At 31.1% G+C, this 16,255-nt stretch overlaps 1 protein-coding gene across 3 annotated transcripts; it reads left to right on the top strand.

Annotated features, from left to right (window-relative positions):
- Positions 1 to 12,920: 12,920 nt before the first annotated feature.
- LOC116021629 (putative 4-hydroxy-4-methyl-2-oxoglutarate aldolase 3) lies at positions 12,921 to 15,745 on the top strand. 3 transcript variants are annotated; one of them, XM_031262080.1, is made up of 3 exons: positions 12,921 to 13,131; positions 14,157 to 14,648; positions 15,515 to 15,745. In XM_031262080.1, exons 1-3 carry the CDS (start codon positions 12,981 to 12,983, stop codon positions 15,664 to 15,666), a joined length of 795 nt encoding a protein of 264 aa, XP_031117940.1. In that variant the 5' UTR covers positions 12,921 to 12,980; the 3' UTR covers positions 15,667 to 15,745. The 3 variants fall into 3 exon arrangements, with proteins under 3 accessions (XP_031117940.1, XP_031117941.1, XP_031117942.1); XM_031262082.1 differs by lacking the exon at positions 12,921 to 13,131 and adding an exon at positions 13,445 to 14,063; XM_031262081.1 differs by lacking the exon at positions 15,515 to 15,745 and having other exon boundaries at positions 12,936 to 13,131; positions 14,157 to 14,876.
- The last annotated feature ends 510 nt before the right edge of the window (positions 15,746 to 16,255 follow it).

The raw sequence follows: 16,255 nt of genomic DNA, 5'->3' as shown, positions 1-16,255 counted from the left end.
TTACAAACCTAATAAGAGCAAATAAAGTTATGTCTCTAATGAAAATTAAAAAATATTGATAAATTGTAGTGAAACAAACTAGGAGACTAGATCAAATTAAGAATTCATTTCTCGCGGAAATGACAACCGGAGGAAGCATGAAAATCATGCAGAGTTTTGTGTTACAAAAACTATGCTTATGATACTATCCAGTGAGGATGTTTCCCACTAAAAACTATTGTTGCACTAGCTAATCCAACATTTCTACCACGTCATAGTTAGGCATTCTTGAAGTATTTACTTTTACGAAAAAATTGATTATCTTGCATTGATATATGTTAGGATACTGAATGATACTTTGATAAATTTTGAAACACTAATTTAAAAATACACATTAAAGGTTGGACTATTCGCGCAATGTGCGTGTGGTAACTAGTAGTCTCTTAATGTATTTAAACACAAGAAACTTAATGTCATAATTCAATAGTTATGAATTTGAACCTCACTAAATGTTATGTTGTATATAATTCTTATTTGCAATATAATGTAGCTATTTTCTCTCTCTCTTTTTAATCTTCAATTCGTAGCATGGTTAGTGATGAACATATAATATAATATATAAATATAAACGTGTAATCCAATTATCAGTTTAGACTTTTAATTAAAACGGAACTACATCTTTCAATTTCATATTAGAACCAATCATATACGCAAGTTCATGGGTTCAAAAGATGTACTACGGTTTGTTGAGCATATAATATATATAAACATAAATGTGCAGTCCAACTATAAGCTTAGGCTTTTAGTTGAGATGGAGCACATGCTTCAATTTGGTACTAGAGTCATGTCAATGGTCCACGCGTTGTTGCTTGGAGCCCACCAAAGCAATCGACACGCACACATGAGGGGGCGTGCTTAGACTTATTGTTGAGATGGAGCACATGCTTCAATTCGGTTCACATATTTAAAAAAAAAAAAAAAACTGCTCTAATTAACTTTTTTTTTGGAAGTGTTGGTGTTGTTGACTTGTGGTTACATATCATAACAAAACAAATTAAGGTTAAACTTAATAATCAAGTACAATGCACTGCAAATATTTATTCTTCTCATTATTAAATATACAATAAAATGCCGGAATCCTCGCATAAAAACCAGGCAGATTTTTGGTGAATGCTTTACAAATATGCACATTAAAAAAAAACATTTTAAATTTATTATTAGTAAAAGTAGCTAAGGTTAGGCCAATATTATAAAGAGATACAAAATAATTATACTATTAAAATGTCAAAAATGGGGCCCTTAAACCTCTATGATGCTTTACTGTTGCAACCACTCGTGTAAAGGACTGTCTTCATTTCAATTCAGTACATTGATTTCGTTTGTTTTTCTCATTGCTTGACAACTATTTTTTTTATAGTTTTTTTTTTAGAAAAAAAAAACTTTGAGACTAACTTCCCAACGACCCCTCCTCTAACACAAATAAATTCAATAAAATATTATGTAATATAAAATTAAAAAAACAAAAATCATATTCTTATGTCTACACTTGAATTATAATATTGAGCTAAAGGGCTGCATGAACAATATATACTATAATAATGGTTTCAATTTGGAATTTTCATATTATATATATGGAAATTAATCCTTGTTTTTTTTTTTTTTTTAGTATTATCAACTTTATTACCCAGTAATATTTGTTCAATATATTTTCTTTGCATTATGTCATATCAACATTTGATGAAATCTTTTGTCTATCAAATAGTTTTTTTAATGATTATTTTTACCTCATAAACTTACTTCTTAATATTGACGTTTTGACGAAACAAAAGAACTCTTTATATTAATTGATTTGTTATAATTTTGTTGACCTCACCACGAGTTAGGAAGAAATTTAATTATTTGTTGGAACTATGCCACATTAGAAAGTCAATATTAAGAGGTAAATTTAGAAGAAAAGTGTGTGGTTACTTTGTTTTTGTAACATGATTAGCTATAGTAAGGTTTTGGATCTTATATCCCAATATAGAAATGTTATTTTTCCTTCTTAATTTTATCTCGTAATGTTTCTCTCTTAACGTGGTAATAAAATGCTTTTCATCCATTGTTTATCGTTTTAAAAAAGAAATCTACTTATTATTCAAATACAAAGATAACTAATTAATCATGCATTGTCATGTAAGAATGTGAATATTAATAAGTAAAATCATGATGAGAATATACAAAGCACTACTCGTCCTAATATATACTCCGGTAAATATCTCTTTTGGTCCATCTAATATATATAATTAAAATTTTATTTTGACCATCTACTATTTATTTGATCGCTTTTTCTTTTTTTTTTTCCGACCATCCATATTCAATTTAAAATGCTTAAAACGAGTCCACTCTTTTTCATACAAGAATTTTCATATATTTTAGAAGGATATGGATTTGACATTGTTATGTGCACCAGTATAAAAGTATTTCGGAGCTGCCCCACTCCCCATCCCATATAATGTATATATATTAAGTATACTAACATTTAAATAAATGTTAAGTTAGCTTAGATGGTAAGACCATTATTTCCATATTGTATGAATGAAATGGTTAATAGTTCAAATCTCGTGAGAATTTCAATTGGATTTTTTATTTGTAACATTGTGGCTTTTTTTTTTTTTAATATTAATAGTGAGATGAGTGAAATTTTGTTTTTGACATTTTTAATATTAATAGTCTGAATTCTAATTGAAATTTTTATTTGTAACATTGTGACTTATTCTCTTTTTTATTTTTTATTTTTTAATATTAATAGTGAGGTGAATGATTTATAATGTGTTTTTCATTCAAACTATTTTATCAAATTAATTATGTTTTATATTTTATTTTAAATATTTTTTATGTTAATGTATATATTTTGATTTTTCATCATTAGTCAACAATATTTATGATTTGGTATCTAAGTTTTTCATTTTTTTTTTCAAAATATCTCGTTAATTTAATCTTTTGCTCCCATTAAATCGGAGAAGATTTCTGGCTCGTGGCATGTAGCCATGTAGGCAATTGACACACATACTGAATTTACCCCATCCTCTAATCTTTAGGGCATGAGAGATGAAAGATTTGAGATTTAAACTTATATTTCATATATTTTAAACAAAATTTGAAGAATTTGAAATTGAAGTATAAAAATGTGATTGAATTAATAAATAAAGATTGAGTAACCACAAGGTTTCAAGTTCGACTTCCAGTAAGAGCGGCCTATTGATCTTCTCGATTTGAGCCTATTAGCTATGGATAATCTAGACTAGTTTACCTCCTTGTAGTCCTTTGTCTGCTAAGGCCACAAGGCAACACATGTCTACCTAGTGCACTCTTAATCATGGTTAAAAAAATTTGTCTACCTAGTGCACTCTTAATCATGGTTAAAAAAAATTGGTAGGCGCTCATCGGGCGCTCTGGGGGCACCTAGTTCCTAGAGCGCCTAAGCGCCTGTGTATTTTTTATTTAAAAAAAATTGTTTAAATTTTTTAATTTTTAAGATTAAGACTTGATAATTATAAACTATTTAATACTTTAATTGTAAATACTAAAATATTAAATATTAACCTAAATAACATCTAGAGTTTGAAAATTTTAGGGTTATTTTGCTCAAACAATATTGTTTTTAGTGAAATACCCATTTTGAAAAAGAAGGGAACAATAGCTAATCGACCGACTAGGCAACCTAGTCGGTGTCTAGGAGGCATAGGTGGCCAGTGCCTAGGCAGCGCTTAGGCAGCCGGCCAGCGCCTAGGCGCTAATTAATCGATGCCTAGCTGAGATTTTTACAACATTATTTTTAAGTAGTGGTTGCGAATTTTCTTTTATAATCTGACCAAAAGAAAAAAAAATGGAATTAATACCAAATATATTCAGCATTAAATACGGAATAGTGTTGAGGTGGAGTAGGGGGGTCCACAGAGCAGATAAGTGAGTCACGGGAGCGCACGAGTGGGGTGTGGTAGTACGTAGTACGTAGTATTTGACTAGGCCGCACAAATCCAATAATCAATCAATTACGAATTACGAATTACGAATTATGAATTATGAATTATGAATTGGAGCAGTAGTTGGACGAAACCGACCTCCCAAATTGAAAATTTGTTTCTTCTAAAACAACGTTTTCTTAACAACGCCACCTACCTTGTCTGCCCCTACCCTTTGCTTCTCCTTTTCATTTTCATTTTCACATCCATTATTCATTCATTTTAATATCTCACACGTGCCCCCTTGGCCCTTCCTTCCTTCTTTCTTAATCATTTTCCCATCCTCTATTGCGCCATGATTGAAGTTCAATTCGTGCACTGTGTCCATTTCCTTTCTTTTTCCTACCTCTTTTTCTTTAAAAAATAAAAATAAAAATTCTAAGTACTTATGATGCTTTTGATGCATGAAAACGTTTTCTTTTTTAATACCTAGGAAATATATAAATCAGTTGTCGAATCTCATTAGTAGAAGAGTAAAAAATGTGTAGTTGATTCGATCTCAAAGTTTGAGACAATTTAATTTGTACATGAATTAATTTGCTTCTCAATGAATATACATGAGGACTTTTAGAGATAAAATTTACTCCTTTCAGACACGTTTTTACATTATATTGCACTCATATCACTATTAATAATAAGAAACAAGAAGAAAACACATTGTTACAAATAAAAAATCCAATTACAATTAGAAATTAATCTCATTAATAACAATTATAATCTCACTATTAATATTTTTTTAAAAAGGCCAAAAATAAAATTTCATGCTATAAGATTCAAACCCCTAACATTTAGAGAAAAGTCATATGCCTTACTATATATGCTAACTCATCCTTTGGTTAAATTTAGGTCAATTTAGTATTTACAAGTTAACTATATGTATTATGTATACAAGGGGCTATACATACAATATATATATATAAAGGGGATGGGGGTGGGGGGAGTGGGGGGCAGCTACCCCCATTGTCCCCATTATGGATCCGCCAGTGACTTTATACCAAAATTATAATATACTCTATAGACAATTTGTTAGAAATAAAGCTTCATTACATAGCAGAATTGCATATATAATCACTACTTTAAACCTTATATAATACTTTATAGCAAAATTTTAATAGATTTACTAAGTTCATATACAATAAGACTTAAATTCTCCTCATCTGACCCGACTCATGGATTAAGATCCGCGAGTAAGGATGGAAATAGACTAGGGCAGGCCAAACTTGGGAAAACTAGGCTTGGGCCTGTTTCTAAGCCTGTGTTTGGGTCTGTATATAGGTTCTTTTTAAGGCTTAATAATAAGTTCGAGCCTACAATAAGTCTGGCATGGCCTAAAGCCTTTTTTAAAGGCCTATTTAATATGCAGGTCATTAAATATATAGACTCTATTGTAGGCTTTAAGATATATACGTTATATACTTTATAAGGCTTACATATTTGTAAAAAAAAAATCATATTATGGAGTATAACAATAATAGACGAACAATTGTAGTTGTAAGCCACAACAAGTGTGTAGGTTGTGACAATAACAAGCATCCACAACCTCAATCGAATTTTTCAAAAAAAAAAATTTAAAAATTAAGATAATAACTCAAGATCAATAGTTAATCAATCAAATGCCTCACTCTCCCCTATGCAGTATGAAGTGATGTGTTTGCTACTTCGCTAGGAGGGAAATAGAGAGATGAAAAAGTGTGAAAATTGAAAAATGAGGATTTAAGTATGTATGTGTATATAGGCTTGTAGGCTTGTAGGCTAGATTTTAAATATATAGGCCTCAAAATAGGTCTAAGCTTGACTTTTTTACTATATAAGCTAGGCCAAGGTAAGCCCAAACTAGGTAAGTTGTAGACCCATTGATAGGGGGCTCAAATGAAGGGTAGACTAGGAGTTTTCAATGTCAAAATGTGAAGAAGCAAGAAGTTTGGGAGTGTAAAGGCAAGGAGGCAGGGAGTTCGGGGTGCAAAGTGTGACAAGACATAAAGTATATGGTCCGAAGTAGGACAAGGCATAAAGTCATGAGGAAATGAGGAAAACTTGTGAGCCAAAGTGTGACAAGGCATAAAGTGTAATGTGCAAGGGAGCAAAGGTGTGAAAAGTAGGCTAGAGTAGCTTAAAGACGCATTTAGCAAACATGGAATGAGCACAAGTCAAGAAAAACGAAAGGAATGGGGGGAGGGGGTTGGGCTCCTACACGACTTCCCAGGGAGCCGACCGGTGCGAACCTGTAGTGCCAATGATTGCGGGGTGCAAGATGTGGATAAATAGATAGGTGCCTAAGGAGGCATCGCCCTTCTACTAGGCAGCTGCACTGTTGACCACTAGCCAGCACCTTATAGTTGCCCAGTTGGATTGCGGTGGGCCATGTTAACCACGAGTAGGCCTGCCCGATAGTGGTTGGTAGGTCCTTCGAGACTTGTTTCATGACGTGGTGGCTTCAAGGGAAAACCTTGCGACTAGTGAAGATGTGTGTGTGGCTAAGAATCTCTGAGCATCTTAGTTCATTGGTTTGCCATGATCTTCGGTCTTGGGAAGTAGTATAAAGGGTATGGGTTTGGGAAGGGAGGGGAGGTTTCTTGTCCTCTCTAGGCATTAGTTTCTTCAACCAATTATCTACACCTTGTATAGTAGTTAGTCTTCGTGGTTGGTACTTTCTAACTAACTTCTCTCTAGGTTAGAGTGTTAGGCATGCTTTGGTTGGGCTTGAAGGTTGGGCTTATTGCGCATGAGCTTATTTCCATCTTTTTTTTTATTCTATTGTAGTCCAATTACAATACTTTAAAATTTTGGGCCTTGTGAACATAATACGGAGTATTATTTTTTCTCTCTCAATTTTTTTTTTATATCAACACGATTTTATGATAGGATTGATCAATTATAAATCATCACTTTTCAATGCTAAATATCTTGTAATACAAGGATAAATTTTTTAAAGAAAGTTTAAATCTAATACATATTTCCTTTTCTTTTTCTTTTTTTTTTTTTAAAAAAAAGTGAGAGAAAAGAAGCCATAGTTGTTTTATTAGATATTAAAAAAAAAAAATGTTAGTGGTTTCTCTTGTGCTTTACCTAATAATAAAATAATCACATTCTCCTGTATCCTTATATATACCAACGATATATAATAACAATAATTGAGGCACTTTATCAAGTGTATTGTACATTTGTTATTTGTATAGTTTTTTTTCTCTAGTTTTTTTTTTTTCGAATACTACTGATTCTATTACAATGCAGTATATGTTCATAGCTACTTTATCAACCTATTAAAGCACACAGAGTCAATATCATCTCCACCGAGGCTCGAACCCACAACCCCTCGTATAGGAGTGCAAACAAAAAAGATAAATTAACTTTTCTTTTCTCTAGTTAATTTCTCCTTTTTTTTTTTTGTTTTAAATGAGTTATTTCATTTTTGACCATTTATTTATTCAAACATGCATTTCAACTTTGAGGTTTTTTTTTTCTTTTTTCTTAATTGCTTAGTTCTTAACTTTAAAAAGTTATACCTTTAATTCAAATATCTCAAATATAATAGGATAAAATTGGTTGATTTTTTTTTTTAAAGCAAAAAGATATTTTAGACTAAAAGTAGTATTTATTTTTAACACTTGAAAACTAAAAACTGAAAAATTAAATTGAGAAACCATAAATAAAAATTTCAACCTAGCAAAGAGAAAATGCCATTAGGTGGATCATCAATCTTATGATGAAATTCAAATAGAAACAGTGAAAATATTTATATCTTATTTGCTTTATTAAATTGCCATTTTCTTGAATTAATTTAAGTTAATTTCAAGAGCAAATGTGTCAAAACGGGGAAATTGCCACAAGTCATTTAAGTTAACAATTAATACTTTTTCCAATCCACTTATTATTTAATGTATTAATGTTTAAAAATATTAAATCTTTGTATAATCCAAGATTTGACACTTTAACATTTAAGTTAAAAATTAATACTTTTTCCAATCATATACTTTAAAGTTTTTAAACAAAACTTCGTATGTGCTCGTTTATATATAAAAATAATGTATGTTTATATAATTAGATTTTAAATTATAATTTGCAATATAATTATGATTTGTTTAACTTATATTTAACACTAATATAATTTATATGTATTATTTGTATTTGTAATTATAATATTATTAAGTTATAAAGTTTATAAAATATATAGTTTATAACTTTATGTAATTTATGTAATAAATAAATTTTATATTAGCTATATAATTATATTCATATTTACATAAATTTATAATTAATCAGATTAATTAACACTTGTAATAATAAACATAAAATGATTAATATAAATTATATATCTATATAACTTTTTTACATTAATGTGCAAGTTATATAATTATAATGTTTGCAAATGATTTTGATAAATACATAATTACACACAAAAAAAAAAAAAAACCATCGTTAGGATAGTTGGTTTTATTAAGGCTAGATTAATTGAAATGTTAGGAGTTAAAAGTGTTTTTTTTTCTACCGAATAATAGTCTTATACATGAATACAAATCAATTAAATTACAAATTATAAAGTTTATAAAATATATTTTGTCATTCGTTTACAATTTTGTTCGCTTCATCTCCATGAAATAAGAAAGATAAAAATTGCTTGCACAGCCGCACTGGTAACACAGTTGATTCATGTGTGATAGATTGTGAGCAATGGCACAAGATCAAACGAACATTATATTGTCAGTATGGGAGTTACACCAATGTGATGGACTCCTTGTAGGCACTAATATATAGCAACTAGACACTCTTCTTCCTATCTAATAGGCTACTAAGTAACCGTGATTTACCTATCCACTATCCTGCTGTTAGGTCAGGGTGCGGGCCTTGAGCGCGAGGGAATTTCACCAAGACAGATAAGAGCTAAATTAATGGCCTTTTAGTCAATTTTCTTCATTACCAATTCTTTACTTAATAAATTGAAATGCCTTAAGACAATTCAATGAAGATTTCGATCAGTATTGAGGATTATGCATGGTGCCTCTATCTAGCTACTTGAGCATAATTGGGATCAGCTAACATTAATTAACTCGGACTATTCTACTTCTACTATTAACAAGGTTATACTTTTTCTTTTGTCTAAATTAAAAAAAATGAAATAAAATTGGTAATTAAAGACAATTGAATACACCCTACAATCACTCAAGTTAAGGATAAGATTACAAGTCATATTATCCAAATCAAATAATATCATTGACATTTGCTTATTGTATACAAAGAGTCTCTTTCACTTTGAAAGATTGCTCTTACACCTGATGACTAACTGAGCTATTCATGCAAACAAGTAATCATAAACTTTTTTTTTTAAAGCTAATGATGGTGATTTAAGCGCGAGAAAAATTGAAATCACTTTGATAATTAATGATATAATAATATTATAATGGTAATTGATTGATTATTAATAATTAAATCATTCCATTGGGGTATTGGGTAAGAATGTAAGTAAGCTGATAGTGAAATTATTGGAAAGAGATATGGAAAAGGACTTGGAATCGTGGCCATCACGCCTTGAATTTTTTTACATGTAAACTTGGGCCCAAGTCTTTATCCTTCAAGCAACCAACAAATACTTGACTTTGGAGTTAGGGAACTTCCTTCACTCAACTTTTGACATTTTTAGCCCACTGCTGAGTTTTGAGCATTTATAATGGAGATAGTGAGTTTTCAGCAATAGTGGTGAGTTTGAAATAGTAATATTTATTTGAATTGGCGAGATTTGTGTATGTTTTGAATTTTGATAGAATAGTGGTGAATTTAAGATGGGGTAATTACATAAAATTGTGTAAATAATTTTAATAAATTAGTGGGAATTGTACGCGTTTATCAACGAGACGAATTTTTAATTTTATAGAGAAAGGAAAACTAAAAATGGATGATACATTTGTTTGTACATTTCTCAAATTGGAAAGTGGATATGGAGTGTTGATGTTTATGTAAATGATACAATAATCTCAACATAAAATCATAGGTTTGTTACTTGGTGAAAATTTATGAAGATCAAATTTGATATATGAATATGATAAAGATGACTCTTTCAGCTAGCTCGGAGCTACAAGAGCAATGTGTATTGTATTGAGTGAAAGTAGTTCAAATCCCCTTTCCACCTTTTTAGGTTTACAAAGTTGTATTTATAGTAACTTTTAGACTAAAAGTAGTTGTATTTTGTTACAAACGAAATGATTCCACGTAAGTCTAGATCACGAGCTTTGACATACAATTACAACTTAACGAGAACCCTGCTCTGATGTCATTTTGTTAGTTGCAAAGGTGGATAGGCCCGATCCTCTCAAAAATCATGGCTGAAATAGTTGTGCTGTCAATCAATTTCTGAACTTTGAGGGTCGAGATTATTATCCTAACATAGAATATGGAAAATTAGAAGGAGAAAAAAAATACAAAATCATAAAAGAAAAAAGGAAAAATTATACTTTTGGTTTCTTGATTATTTCGTATGTTTAAATATGGTCATTTTATTGTTTGTGGGCATTGTGACATTTAAATGGTGTTATTGTTGGATACGTAATGAAACCCGGTTTGAAAGATTCAACTTGCTAGCCTTGCTCTAATAAGGTCCACCTCAAGTTTTATAAGCTCCACTAACAAAATAAAATTCAACCATCAATTTGATCTTCAACTCACTATAAAATTTAGAATAACTCTCGTATGAGACCGTCTCATGAATCCTTATATATTAGACATGTAATACTTATACTATAAAATGTAATATTAATCAAAAATAAAATGTTTATTACTTATAAGGGAACTTGTAATATTTTTGAGAAAAATGTAATGCTTTTAAATCAAAATGTAAAAGTATTACACTTTACCTTACAAGTACGTAACAAATACACTATTTCCGAATAGTATTATATTTTTCAATATAAGTATTATATTTTCATATTGACCCAACCATTCAAATAAGTTTTTACCTAAATTTTATCGTGTATATAATACCCATGAAGGATATTTACGGCAATGGAATATTTTGAAGATAAATTGAAAAACGTTTTTATGTTTCTTGGATCTATGATCTTAAACTATACTATCTTTTGATAATATTTGTTGGAAAATCATATATGGGAAGCATGCACACAAATGAGAAATATATTTTTTAAGAAATGTAATTTCTTATAGAGTAATACTATTTTCCCTCCAAAAATTTCACACCCGATCTTTATTTTCTTACATGACAATTTTTAATTTGACAATTAACTTTCTTTTTAATTAATGATGAGGCCACCTAATTCATGGGAACCACTGATTTTTATGTCACATAACGGGAAAAAGAATTAGGAGAAAAAATTAGAGGGGAAAATATCATTTTTCTTTCTTATATATAAAATATAAACTAGTTTGCTCCTAATAAGTTTGAAATGGGGGACTATTTTTTTTCCTATCAACTTCCCCAACTCCCCAAATGCCAAAATTCTCAAATTTTAGTCATGACAATTCATAAAAAATTAATTTAAGGCAAGGGCCATACACACTCTTCTTAAAATTGATTCACTTCTTTATATTAGGAGCATTTAAGTTTCGATTTGACAAATGAAATGAATTACAAAAAATATATTTAAGTACTCAAATATAAACATTCTCGACAAATTTAAATAAAGATGAACACATTGGATTCTCATTACTCCATGATGTTTGGATGCTCCATTGTGTGCCACATTGACAAAAACAAACGAGGACAACTTCTCCATAATGAAATCTTTGCCTGGGGTATTTGAAGATGAAGAAGAACTATTTTGACCTTGTTGATGATTCCACATTTTGAACAAAGTTTATGAAGACGAAGAACTATGTTATCTGGAATAGCTTCACAAGCTGCAATAATGGAGTAGATGAGTTGATTTCCCTGTTTTGCCTACCAATTTGACGCCAACGCTACTAGATGACCGCTTTGACTTAAATTTCAATAGTCAGATCAGAGGATTAGATTGGAAGTAATTAAAAGTAAATGGACCAATTTCAAAAAGAAAATACTACTTGAACTCTCAAATTATACTTCTCACTTTTACTCCCTCACACTAAAATTTGATGTTGACACTTTACTTGGAACCCACAGGATAAAGATAATACATCATATCTTGTCACATCAGAGTAAAAATGATTTTTTTTTTATATCATTCCTTAAGCCCCATAGGTTTGATCCTGTAGAATTTGACCCATTTTCTCATTGAACGAAAGGTACGAAAAAAATCAGAAAAGTACTAAAAGTACTATGTGATATCTTCGGTTTTTCCCCTTCCTCTACCCCATAGGTACAGTGTTTGAATCAATAGAGAACCTTTTCTTTTGTATGAATCGATATTCTTCCATTCCAATTCCTTCCCGATACCTCCCAAAGAAAATCGGAGTAGAAAATAAAAGTCCATGTGGTAGAACTCTTTTAGAACAGACAATAGTCGAAAGTCCATTTTGAGAATTTCCTCTTCTTAATAATTATATACTCACCCACCAAACAATAAAATTTGAGTTATTATCTTATTTCTTCATTATTCATCTTTTAGGGAATTATAATTGTTTTCCCATATAATTTTGCAATCAAGCGCTTCAGAACATTGATCTAGTAGATTAGAAATTTCACATAAGATTATTTGCTTCTAGCAGTATTGTGGGTGATCAATTATTAGCATGAACATTAGGGATTTGGATTGTGCTCCTTATGTGCAAAAATATATAATGTGATTAAACTTTGAAGTTAAATTGAAACGATTTACCTTCTTATTGACGTAAAACAAATTTGTGTGATTTAAGATATAGTTCAGGAGAAGTTTCTTGGAAACTTCATATTTTAAAAATAATAGTAGTAAAAAAAAAAAAATAGAGGAAGATTTCTGTAAAAAGCAAACTGAAATCTTAGAAGAGGCGCAAGAAAAAACTGAAAAACTCAAGGAAGAGTCAAAACAGTCCAGCTGCTTCTACTTTATCGATAACATTCGCGGAAGCTCAGCCTGCACGCAATCCAACAAAGATGAGATGCCATCATCTGATGACCGATCAACGGTCAGATCCGAACGGATTAACCATGCAGACGTATATACATCATCCATATATACGCGCGCTTCCGCGCATATATCCTCATCTATCATCTCAAAATTTGAAGCCCTAATTTCTTCGGACAATTCAGGTATCCCCTGCTTCTTCTTCTTCAGTTCTTCTTCTGCTTCCATTATTATTCATGATTTTTTCGCATAATTCAATAGAACACACATAAGCTACAGTAATTAGTACTTTATGTCATTTATTTAATGAATTTGGATTATTCTATGATGTATTCTATTAAATCTGGTGAACTGTGATTACTTATTATATTTGAGTATGTTTATGTTGTAATTACTCAATTTTGGGATTGTAACTTTCAAGCTATTTGTGAATACAGGTTTCCGGCTGAGTTAGAATATTGTGTATAGGATAGGATTAGAGTGCTTAATTTACACGCTAATGCTGATTCAGCGTACATTCTTTGTGCACTGTGCTATAGAAACATTTGAAAATGTCTCTTTTTCTTTTCCGTTTAAGCAAAAATGAGGCATTGGGGTCTACAACATTGTTTGCTTATGTAACAAGAATCTGTCTAATATGTAGAGGCAACTTGATAGTTAAAAGATTTGGAAAAGAAGAATGTAAGAAAACTTTAGTGGAAAACGAATTTCAACTTTTGACTAATGGGATTATTTCGAAAATGACTTGTTTGAGCATCATTTGTAATGGGTAATTGGGTATCTTATGCTTTCTGCAAATCTTGACTAATGGGACATTTTGCCCAACAAGTCATAACCTTGAGTGCTAGGGGCTAGGGCTGTTCTCTAGGCATGATATGCTTAAATTCCTAGATTTGGAACAAATGTATGCAATAAAAAGTATTCGTTTTTTTTTTAAATATATATCTTTGTAACAATTGTTCATGCAAGAAACCCAGCCCACACTCTTCCTGATCACCACTTCATCTGTAGTGCATAGTGAATACCATCATCACCATGCTTAAAAGGCAGAGATGTCAGGAATTTCATATTTTACAACCTTGGTTGCTTAGAAAATTACTTTGATCAAGTATTATTGGTATTCCCAATTCATTTTTCACTTTGAGACAACACTGAACTACTAGTTATTGTATCTAATATAATATATTAATATACCAACTTTTTCTTGCAGGAGAATTCATGGCTTTCTTGGCAACTGCCGAAGTTTGTGATTCCAACGCATCTCATCTTGCGAGTGGTGACTTGCGGGTCCTGCATCCGGTATTTCAGATCTATGGGCAATGCCGGGCATTTTCAGGCCCTGTTGTTACTCTTAAGGTGTTTGAGGACAATGTGTTGGTGAGAGAGCTTCTCGAGAGCCGAGGCGAAGGCCGAGTCTTGGTAATAGATGGTGCTGGAAGCATGAGGTGTGCCTTGGTGGGAGGGAATTTGGCGCAGCTAGCTCAGAATATGAATTGGGCTGGCATTATTGTAAATGGTTGCATTAGAGATGTAGATGAGATCAACGGCTGCGACATTGGGGTCCGAGCATTGGCGACACACCCTCAGAAATCCGGCAAGAAGGGCATTGGCGAGAAACACGTGCCTGTTTATGTTGGCGGAACTTTAATTCGCGATGGGGAATGGTTGTATGCCGATAGTGATGGCGTCCTCATTTCGAAAAGTGAGCTCTCTATCTGAAGTTCTGAATACTCTGTTAGGGTTCTTGCAATTGATCTAACATTGAACTGTGATGCTTTGATCATTGCACACAACCTCATTTTCATTCCCTCTTTTGTGGTGTATCTATCTAATTTATCCAACATTGCTGTCTGTTTAGGTATGTTTAATTTACATCCAAAAACTGATTTATTATACCCAGTAAAGTACATAATTTTGCTTGATTATGGAACTTGACCTGCTGAAGTTAGAAATTTGATTCTTTGATGGGTGATTTGGTTTCTCCTGCAAAAAAAAAGGGTATAATACAGGAAAGAACAGTTAAACACTTGCTGTAAAAGTTTATTACAGTTTCTTAAATATTGTCACACAGAATTTGTATAATTTGAGCAGATCTCAACTAAACTAGGATAATGTAGGGATTGAAGGTTTTTATATATGGTGGTGATGTATTTTTCATTAAAAAAAATGTGTTGCGAACAGGCTGCTACTCACATAAAAAATAGATAAAAATTTATAATAAAATTAGAGACATTCGTGATTACATACAATTATATGTTTTAATATAATAAAGTACTGCATTATATTTTAAGTGTATGCTTTTATGGTGATCATATTTTTTTGCCATACATAAATTTATTTATGGTCTATAAAAATAATATTATATATTATAAAGTTTTATCTAAAAAGTTATAAACAATGTATTAATAGAAGTTATGAAATGTTTGTAAGAATGTATTCGGTTTAGAGTTTTAATTCTTGACATTGCATACCAGTAAGTATACTGTGAACCATGATTCACACTAACATACTTGTTTATTTTTAGCATTCATTATAAGATAAACCACTAACATACTTGTTTATTGTCAGAGACCTTGTGGTCTAGTGGCACCCGGTGTCCCGGTTTATACTCTCACATGGATGATGGGAGTGGGTTCGAAGTTCAGTGGAATCAACTGTTGACTCTTTGTAACATTGGGTCCGTAGTACTCAAAAAAAAAAAACATACTTGTTTATTTTGAGTATGATGAATATTCAGTTGTAATTATTACAAATTCTTTTTAAACGTTTATTTTGAGTGTAGTGCATATTACATGTTCATTTTTAGTATATTACCTAAAAAAAAAATTAACTTTCAATATACTAAAATAAATATTTATAAGTTGTCCACCTTGCAATTTAGATCATGATCTACAATATAAATTACTAGCCGCACACGAACTGGGCCGAAATAGATGATGCAGAACGTTTCTGCAAACAAAATAATGGCAATTTATATCGTGGACCACGGTGCATAATGCATTGTGCACCTCGTACCAAAATGTTATGAGATGAGTTCCGTGTATTTTACGTAATCGTTCTGTGTATTATAGGCAATCATTCTGTGTATTCTAGGCAACCATTCTGTGGATTTATGTTAGTAACACATGTGATGTGTTTGTGCATTCGAATGTTTAGGAGGATGAGTTTTGTGTATTTTGTGTCAATATTCTGTGTATTCATGTTATTAAAACAGGTTGTGATGTGTTTGTGTATTCGAATGTTAGGATGATGAGTTATGTGTATTTTGTGTCAATATTCTGTGTATTCTAGACAATCGTTCTGTGTATT

This window comes from Ipomoea triloba, chromosome 6 (assembly GCF_003576645.1).
Source record: "Ipomoea triloba cultivar NCNSP0323 chromosome 6, ASM357664v1".
Taxonomy (NCBI): Eukaryota; Viridiplantae; Streptophyta; class Magnoliopsida; order Solanales; family Convolvulaceae; genus Ipomoea; species Ipomoea triloba.
This window is presented reverse-complemented; position numbering and strand designations above follow the sequence as displayed.